Genomic DNA, 10,535 nt, shown 5'->3' with positions numbered 1-10,535 from the left:
ATGACGAGTGACCACTTTGATAAACTGATAAGAGAATCCATCCGTGGCACTATGCTTTGAGGCGCTGTTTCTCGAATAATCCTTTGTGTTTTGTACCGAACTCGTTTCCCGCCCAACATTTACCGTTCTCCCGCCCAGTCCGCCATATTATTAATTTTGTCGTTTGTTTACCCTCACAAAACCCGTTCATCATCAGTCTACGTAAACCGTTTATTTTGTTTTTGTAATTTTTCGCAAACACTTAATGAATAATAATTGATTTGGATAAATTAGAATTTTGTATTTTTGTCTTAGATGTGGTGCGTAACGATGCATTTTATCGTTGCGGAGCCTGATCGCGTCTAAGCGTTTGACCAAAAAAGTCGTCTCGTTATCACCGACTCGTGAAGTTTTCTACTGACAGGTAAATATAAAATTTAGTTTTGGATAATTTTACATCTATGGTTGCTAGACGCGCGATATTTAATGAATGATACCTGTTTGTTGTAGATTTAACTAATACGATAGTAATATCCAGTCGTCATCATGTTTTATTCGCACTTCTCATTGTCCAAGAAAGGGCCTCTTGCCCGTATCTGGTTAGCTGCCCATTGGGACAAGAAATTGACCAAAGCCCAAGTGTTTGAAACCAATATTGAGACATCTGTTGACGGAATATTGCAGCCAAAAGTGAGTGTGAATGTTACCTTATCTGCCATACTAATGGTATTTAAACACATTCCTAATTATATTGTTTATGTATATTTGAATAGGTGAAAATGGCCCTACGTACTTCAGGACATCTTTTGTTGGGTGTGGTTCGAATTTATTCACGTAAAGCTAAATACCTGTTGGCTGATTGTAATGAAGCATTTGTCAAAATTAAAATGGCTTTTCGGCCAGGCATGGTTGACTTGCCAGAGGATAACCATATAGCAGCAACTAATGCTATTACACTCCCAGAAGTATTTCATGATTTTGATACAGCCATGCCAGACTTGAAGTAATTATTTTTTTACAATCAAAACCATGTAACAAGGTATATTTAATAATTATTTTTATTTGTAGTGATGTTGATATTGAAGCTCAATTCAGTTTAAATCAGTCTAGAGCGGAAGAAATAACTTTGCACGAAGATTACAATATTAGCTCTATGGTTTCTAAAAATTCAGGTTTTGACCAAGGATTTGGATTCTCAGAAGTTGAGAATTCTGATATACTCCGTCATGGAATTGAACATTCCTTGCTGTTTAGTGAAGGTGTAGACCATTTAATGAACCGTGATAAAGAACCTATACCTTCTACATCTGCTGGATCTGGCATTTTAAGCCAAAACAGTCTAGGAATGGATGCCCCGATTAGAGATGATGGATTTGGAGGTAATATCGGTCAAGTTATCACTGATAACTTTTTTCAAGCCGGAGGTTTATTTGACGATGTACCTTCTGCTCCTATGGAAGTTCCCGATGGTCCTCCTAGTCCTCCACCATTCAATACACCTAACCGAAATGATGATGATGATGATGATCACTTTATGCCTCCTAGTCCAGGAAGACAAAGCTCGGATGGTTCAAGACCAGCATCACCTGTCAATTTACCATTCCCTAATGCTGGTGCATTAGGTCTTATACCTTCGCCAACCCGAGATCAGACATTAATGCCTCCACCAGATATAGATATGCATGATATACACGATATGCATGATATACATGATCAAGCATCTGAAGAACCTGAGCCATTAAATGAACAGAATATTTCTGTAGATCAAACTACTTTGGTACAGAATGAAGAAGAAAGTTTTGCTTTAGCTCCAGTTGATGCTAGTGCATTGAGAGGATTACCAAAGACTAAAAGAAAGCGAAAACTTATTGTGGATGAAGTAAAAAATATTTCTGGTGAAGAAATGAAAGCACAATTGAGCGATACAACAGACATTGTAATTACATTAGATTTAGCACCACCTACTAAAAGACTAATGCACTGGAAAGAGACAGGTGGTGTAGAAAAATTATTTGCTCTTCCTGGAAAAAATATACCAGCCATACCATTAGCTAAAGTAAGTTCACATTTATTTTATTACATTGAACTTAATATACATTTTTGTTATACTTTAATTATAAAATGGACTTTTCTTTAAATTTTAGAATTACCAAAGACATTTAACAGCAAAAACATTGAATAATGATGAATTAGATGGTGAAGGTGGTATTGAAGGAGATGAAGAAAATGTGTTACCTGCAATAGCTGGCCCAGTACCTGGACGCCGTGGCCGTAAAAGAAAAATTCCTATTGATGAAGAAAATCAAAAACCAGCTAAAAAAGATGTTTTGCCACCAATACCGGAAGTAACATCTCAAGTAGTGAGTATTTTATATCTATAACAAATTAGTTACCTAATTACTTTTTACAATTTATAATTATTAAAAGACTAAAATAAAATTGTAGATTTGTGAAGTATTTAATTTTGAATATGTAAGTTTCATAATCTGATAAATACATTTTGGTTAATATTAAAATATTTGTATTAGTATAATGTAAAATGTTTTAAATTGTTCTAATTAACTTATTAATATTACTTAAAATGGTATTTTTTTTCTAAGGAATCTATGGAAGTGGAAATTCCTGCACCATTGTCTGTAGCTCCTCCTACACCAGCTATTCCTGAAGAAACGGAACATGTTGAAATTAATCAACAACAGCCAGTTGAACCACAACCATTTATAACATCACCATTAAATGATAATGGTCAAATGTTACCCCCTGGAACCCCCGCACATAAGTCAGTTGATCCAGTTAATAATGAAGACCAGGTAGTTAAAATTAAATATTCATTAAACGTTTGCTGCTAAATATGTGGTACATTTCTATAAAATTGTTTAATTAATGAAAGTAAATTCTTTGGTAACTTAAAAGATAAAAATTTGGTATCACTCTGCTGTATATTAGGTGAGGTGTTGAGTGGGTCACAATGATAGATGTGTTAAACTTGAATTCAATTATGTGTTATTGTATACAAAAAACCATTTTGAGCAGAAACAAGTTAATAAATATATTTCATATGTTCTTTGATTAATTTTCCAATTAATTGATTTTATTAGGAACCCTTAAATTATTACTTATAGTGCCTATAATTTAATGTAATGTTAGAATCTAAATAATCAGCTATCAAAATTATTTGCCGACTTTATAGCTCTTAGATATTATCAAAACTTTTCCTATATCGCTGCTCCTAAAATTAAAATATGCCCAGTCAAATATCTGAGGCGACCCGCTCGCAGTAATATACTTCTTTAAGAAAATATAGAAAATAACACAAAAAAGACAATTATACCCTATAAACGTAGGAAAATACAGTAGTTTAACTAAAACCATTTGGTATTAATTTTGTTATGAATAAGTAGCTACTTATAATTTCTGTACAAAAAGTAATGATATTCCATCAAAAACATGTGAAATTGGAGCCATTAGGATAAAGTTATTTATTTTACTATCAGTATTATGGTTGGTTGATTTAATTTTTCCAAAAATATTGCATTTATTTTTTTATTAGTTTATATTAAGTATTATAATAATATATATTTTTTCATATTAAGTTATTGTTATTAGCTTTTAAGTAAAAATTAAAAATTTCAATAAATAGCTTAAAAAGTAAATATTTTGAAAATTATCTATTTTTAGGAAACATTAATATAAATATTTAGCGAATTCTAAGTATCTACGGTTATTTGTTGTTAAATTGAAAAAAAAAGTAGTTTGGTATTATATTATTATAGGTAAAAATATCCAATGTTTTACAAATTTGAATCTCAAACTCTTAGAATTTTAATTGTTGATGAAAATTTCAAGTTTCTATATTTATTTGTTTTTGAATAACAAAAAAAATTAATACATTTTGTTGAAAACTGGTTTAGCATAAAAAGTTATAGGAAATTTTAATTTTTACCACTCAAAAATACAAATTATATCCTATTTGTTACCAAATACTACCTTCAAAGTTTAAGGTTATACATAGTTAAATATTATACTAATTATTATTTTTGAATTAATATTTTATAATTCCTTGTTTATTCTTACAAAATTACTATAATGTATTTATTAGAATCATTTGAGTAATGTGTTATATGAAAAATAAAAAAAACTTTATTTTAACCTTTTTTTAGCTCATAAATCCATTTGATGATTTACAAGCACCGCCATCAGTCCATGATACATCAGAAGCAAACAATCAATCATTACAACCAGAATTACAAAACATGGGTTACGATAATCACATAAATCAAGTAAATTAACTTAAATAATATGTTAAAATTAAAAAATAAAACAAATGCTTAATAGTATGTAAAAGTTATTATTATGATTTATGAATATTAATTATTATTTTTAGTCTAATGATTTCAATCAAGTCATAATGGATAATATGGGATATGATGGTCATCATAATGCCCCTGTTACACCAGGATTACCTTCACCGAGAGGTGGGGTAACACCTTGGCGTGACCAAGATTATGATTATCCTGCATCTGTTGGACCTGTAAGTTTAGTAATCTAATATTTTAAAACAGCTTATGTAATATACTCATTATATTATATTTAAGGTGGAAGAACAACAGGCTCCTCATGAAACAAATGAACAATATGAAGAACGAGTAATGAACAAAAGAGCTAATCAGTTGTACCACACAATTAAGATGAGATTTGCACAAAAAGATACTCTTGTTTTTGACGATCTTACCTATAGAAATCGGAGGAAAGAGGTAATTTTATTAAATGAAAAAAAATTAAAACTATATTTTCGTATAATAGTAACCTCAGTCAACAGGGTTTTTATACACAGCAGTAACAATGTCTAAAGCACTTTTAGTGCCCTGTTTTGAATGTTATTTAATGATTGACATTTGAACTATAAAGTTGATAAAAAACCTATTTCTATAGAATATGCTAATATCAAAATCGGTCGATGTTTTTTGTTACTGTTATATGATGATACAAAGTGTACTTTATAAACATGTTGATTGTCATGTGTTTGCAGGCGATCATACTAAGTAGTTTATCAGTATTCCAAACATGTTTTACTATGTTATTCTTGATTCGTTATACTATTATTTTGGTGATCAGTTTCTGACTCTTGACATAGTGAAATGTGGCTCGCGTCTTATTTATAAAACCAAAATTTATTTATTATTATGAGTTCTAATTTTTTTGGTAAATTTTTATATACATTTATTAAATTATATAAAATGTATGTTTTTTGGCTTTTAGCATAATTTTATTTGTCCATGTAGCTCACTAATACGTTCATGTTGGTTACCCCTATACTATTATATTTGAAAAAATAAATAAAATGTTAATTATATTAAATAAATTATAGTTATTTCTGCTACTCTACTGCACTGTTTATAGAAACCAGTGGTCATGTGGCGTAGTAATGATCAATTATGGGTGCTGGTAATTACCAATGATAAAATTTGAAAAACACAGATGACCGCCAGCATTCACATGGTGTTAAAGCTATATGGGTTTTGCAATTTGTAATTTTGTATTCCTAATCAAGGTTTAAGATTTATAGTAATTGACTAATTGTATATTATACTAAAAACTAATAGAATTATATTTGTACATAAATATATATTAAATACTTAGTAATATTATATCAATACAATATTCCATATGAGTTTGAAAGTGTCAGTATTTTTTTTTTTTTTAGCTATTTTATTGTTTTAATATGTTTCTTTGATATTTCAGGCAGCTCAGAAGTTTTATTCAGTTCTGGTTTTGAAAAAATACAAAGTCTTAGAGCTTATTCAATCTGCCCCTTATGAACCTATCCAGCTGGTGAAAGGCGCATGTTTCACTGATCCAAAGCTGTAAATGTTTTTACAAAATGGATTTTATTTTATTAGTATAACAATTTTATGTAAAATGGAAATTTTGTTCAAAAGACCTATGCCAAGTACAACACTATGCGCTTTATGTAAACAAATAAATATTATTATTAAGATGTTTTTAGATAGAAAAAATAGATGTAAATCGAATTTAAGGAAATTTTGTTCATATTTATTATTTTTGTTTATAAGATTGGTATACAGGAGATCAACTTATATTTAAATAATGTGATTTTATATATTATGTCCTCCAATTATTTGTTTGATCTTATGTATACTTTCACAATTTTTGTAGTTGTTTAAATTAAGTATAAATACCAATTATAATCATGCTACATTTTGTCAAACCTTTAATCAGAGATTATAATATATAACTCTGATTAAGTGTTTATCCATGATTTTAAATTTACTCTTTATCAATCTCGGAAATATTTTATTTAAAGTACTTTTGGAATACACAATGAAATGTTTTTAATTTATTTATTATATATACATATGTTTATAAATTATTTATAATTAGTGAATAGTTATAAATTAAATTATAATTAATAACAAATTTTGTATGTTTGGACTTAAATAATGAAGTCATATTATTGTGTTGATTTTAACGTTCCAATTACATTAATTATTATAATGTAAATGCCAGTTTTATTATCGTACATATTGGGGTTTGTAACTATTTGATATTAGGCAAACTTACTCTATTATACCTAGCTAATAACACAAAATTGATAGGACAAAGATAGCACATGTGGGTCTTAATGTTATAATTTATATTTGCTTTGGCAAGATTATTGCCACCTTTTTCATTTAGTGTTATGTAATTCTCTTTAGTTTATCATCTTATAACAGGCTTAAATGTATGAATAAGTTACAGATGTGTTAATATATTTAAACTGGTCTTTACGAAATTTTCCCCTTATGGTTTAAATTTACATATTTATTCTCATGATTTTCAGTGTTGTAGGTACTAGGTACTACATTTTGATAACATTAAATTATTAAATTTTAAATAGTACCTAGGTTAAATAAAAATTTATAATTGCATTGGTTAAGTTGAGTAATATTATTTAATTTATAGAAATAAATACAATCAATTAAGTGGTTAATTAATGATAAAATAAAAAATGTCATAATATGTTTTCCATAATATTCAATACATTACATTGAATAAGTTTGTCCGAACCGGAACTTAGCAGCATTATCTCTTACTATTTAAAATAATACCAGTTTTAAATTTTTTGATGTGCGCATGTGTGAAAAACAACAATTGTCATTCATGCTTGTTTTTTGCTACTAGAAGCGTTCTATATACGATTTTAGTTTCTTATTTAATTTTTGGACTAAGTGTAGGCAGCGGTCCTCACTAGGATTTTAGTAAAGGCCAAATGTGATTTTTGAAAATTATTTGCGGGCTGCATATATTTTTAATGATAATTAAAAATATAAAAATTATATATATTATAAATATTGTTAGGAAAGGGTATTGTGCGAAACCACTGGTGTAAGGTGTATTTATTTTTTCTTTAGGCCGTCCGAAGATCATTGATCTTTTTGAAGAAATTAGATAAAACTGATAGCGGAGTTATGTACTTTTGCAATAAATTGTTCCTTTCTTAAATATTTATGATTTCATTGGTTATTGTATGGTGATTAGTGAATAGTGATTACTAATAATTAATAGTCCAACAAAAAAAAGTAAATTTTAAATCATAATTTATAATTCAACTAGGTGTCTAGGTACTTACTAATTAAATGACTTGTAGCATAATAATAACTAGTTTATAGCTCGGTGTTTATTATTATTGTTGTACTTATATGGCTTAAGCTTAGTGGCTACATAAGTATATTTAGGGTCATTTCTAGCATAATTTTTAGCTGGGGCAAAGCATAAAATTAGCGCCCTCTCATAATTCAACCCCCTACTATTATGTCAATGTTATTTGGTAATTTGGTGCCCCTGACCAAGTCTTCCGGGGCAAGTGCCGCGGTTTGCCCCCTCCCTAGATCCAGCCCTAGTTATATTGAAATTTTTGCAAATTATTATTAGTAGTTAGTGGGTATTATACAAATATGATTTCTTATATAGGTACAAGGTACATCATACTTTCGAAAGATATTAATTTAATCTGTCCACATTTACTCGATTTATATTGAAGCCCTGCAGTTTATCTAATAGTGTTACACTAATGATATTGACTATATCATGTTGATGTTTGTTGATATATTGACTAAATGTGTATCTTAAATCTTTACTTAGTATATTTATTTAGCTTTTTAAAAATTTGGGGCTATTACCTGTTCGGTTTATGTACTAGTAAAATTAATGAGGTCGGTAAGTTTTAGAACTTCAATTCGCTCCCGTATGGGTTCCAGTAGCCTGTGTGTAAGTCGCGTTCGATAATTATTGCGGATATCGAAACGTTCTTCGTTATAAAGATCAAATGAGAATAAATGTCATAACTTGTAATACCCGTCACCGATAGGTAGCTACTAAATTCTTTTAAATGATTCTTGTTGGCCTACACAGCACTACATCATGGTGTTGGCTGTTAAGAATGTATACCATTTTGCCATTTTGGTTAATGGTTATATCCATTGTCCATTAGGTACCTATGGATGGAGGAAGTATTATAACAAAATTTGCTACACATATTCACGAGTAGGTCCTTTCTGATTAGAGTGATTGTATCTCGGGCTGTGTTGAAATTAAATTACTAGTTAGGTTAGCGAATCTAGAAGTCACCCAAGAGGGGGGGTCATAAATGAAACATCGGCTCTCTGCAGTGAGTTCCAGTCTAATATTATAATTTATAGTATAAAAATTAAAAAATACAGCTCAAGGAGGGGGCGATCGCCCTATCGCCCTCCCTCGTATCCGCCACTTTCAGTATACCATTACTTAGAATATATGAACACTCACACTTTCGACTTTCGTGTGTCATCGATAGATGACATGACGTGGTCGTCCATTCATCGGAGATTGCGTTAGCTGTGAGCCCACAGTGAACCCGTCACCGTCGATAATTAGCTCTCAGAACTCGAGTGATGGGAACTATCGAATAGATCAATAGTGACTATTTGATAGAAGTTGATTATTCGAACTGTTCAATAGTTATTCCATAACTACTCGGACAGCTTGCATTACCGAATAGTATTTAGTAGTTTAAATAAATAATCTATTCGAAAATTTGATATTTTTAACATAGGTAGGTAATCGATTAGTAGTTTTTCAATAAAAGTTATCGAATATATTTTTTATTTACATTTTTATCAGTTTTTTACCGATAACTTTTAAATTAAATTCGTCTTTTTTATATTCTTATATAAAACGCTAAAACTCACTTTGAAAAAAAAATCGCTAGGTTAAGTTAGGTTTATGACTATAATATATAATTATTAATTATTAATTAATATTAATTATAAAAATATATATAAGTAAATAATATAAAAATTAATACACTTACTTAAAATTTTAAAAACAAAATAAATAAATTACAATAAAATGAATCATAACAAATTAAATATTTTTGGGGTGAAAGCAGCCAGTTCACCTCCTCGTGAATCGTGATGCACCTTGGGTAACCTTAAATGAACTGGGACGCACTCGGGCGGTACTTTATTCCGGAATCCGGAACTGCTCGGAATTTGAAATAGCGGGTTATTACTGGACGCACTCGGGAGGTTAGGTTAGGTAATTCATCAATTGAGAATTTAAGAACGGCTGGTCAGTTTTGGCACAAACTTTTTTTGTACCTATGTTTAGTGAGTTATATGAGAATAGCTCGTTAAGTATTTTTCACCACCACCCTCGGGGTTAGTATAGTAGTAGCCAGTAGGTGCTAAAATAGGGTCTTGTGATTTACGAGGGAAATTTTTGTTTATAAATGATTGCTATTGGTTTTTAATAATAATTAGTTGTAGTAATAAAGTGGTGAATGTGTCAACATATAAGTCAGGTTGTTAAACCAACTATTTATAATAAGAAGTGTGAATTATGTATTTATATGTACCTATAGGCATGAAGTCATGAAGATACATTACATTAAAAAAAAATAATGTCTTATTGTAGCTTACTAGTGTTGAAAATTAGACATTAGAATATAGGTATAGGTACCTATTTTTTTTTTTTTATATGGAAAATGTTTTAAATCTTATTTTTATGGAAAAAACGTATTTGTTGAATAATTAGTAAAACTATAGTGATGGGACGAGTGGTATCTTGTATTCTAGTCTTACACCTCAATATTTCTAATTTGGATTCTGCTCACATTTTAATTTGACCGACCACCAAACCCCAATTAGTTAAGAAATAGAATAACAAATTTATTTATCCTCGACACTGGCATGCTATTCGTACGCATCTAAATAATGATTAATAATAAAATACATCGCCAAAATTATGTTGGTCCTGAACTCCTGAATTATCATTCGAACGTTCCATTAATTTGTCGTAAAAAAAGGAAACGCAAACAATTTTACATAGATACCTATATATTATTTATACATACATACACCGTACATTCTATACCTACGTAGAGTATACGTGGACAACGCATTAAAAACCGTATGTCATCGTCACGGGCGTATGATAAATATAGGCGTTGTATAAATTGATGTTGTCAAAATAGTAATATAACGTATAACGTTGTAATACAGTTATATAATAATAAA

General features: G+C 29.6%; 1 protein-coding gene across 2 annotated transcripts; it reads left to right on the top strand.

Moving 5' to 3' along the window:
• The first annotated feature begins 107 nt into the window (after positions 1-107).
• On the top strand, positions 108-6,772 carry LOC114120499 (double-strand-break repair protein rad21 homolog). Of its 2 annotated transcripts, XM_027982422.2 has the most exons (11): positions 108-223; positions 295-403; positions 490-669; positions 753-982; positions 1,048-2,035; positions 2,124-2,339; positions 2,580-2,789; positions 4,140-4,259; positions 4,364-4,510; positions 4,575-4,733; positions 5,722-6,772. In XM_027982422.2, the coding sequence occupies exons 3-11, from the start codon at positions 526-528 to the stop codon at positions 5,845-5,847; spliced, it is 2,340 nt and encodes a 779-aa protein (XP_027838223.1). In that variant the 5' UTR covers positions 108-223; positions 295-403; positions 490-525; the 3' UTR covers positions 5,848-6,772. The 2 variants fall into 2 exon arrangements, with proteins under 2 accessions (XP_027838223.1, XP_050055831.1); XM_050199874.1 differs by having other exon boundaries at positions 143-403.
• The last annotated feature ends 3,763 nt before the right edge of the window (positions 6,773-10,535 follow it).

The sequence above is a fragment of the Aphis gossypii genome, chromosome 2 (genome assembly GCF_020184175.1).
Source record: "Aphis gossypii isolate Hap1 chromosome 2, ASM2018417v2, whole genome shotgun sequence".
Lineage (NCBI taxonomy): Eukaryota > Metazoa > Arthropoda > Insecta > Hemiptera > Aphididae > Aphis > Aphis gossypii.
The sequence above is the reverse complement of the archived record's forward strand: the minus strand, read 5'-3'. Positions and strand labels throughout refer to the sequence as shown.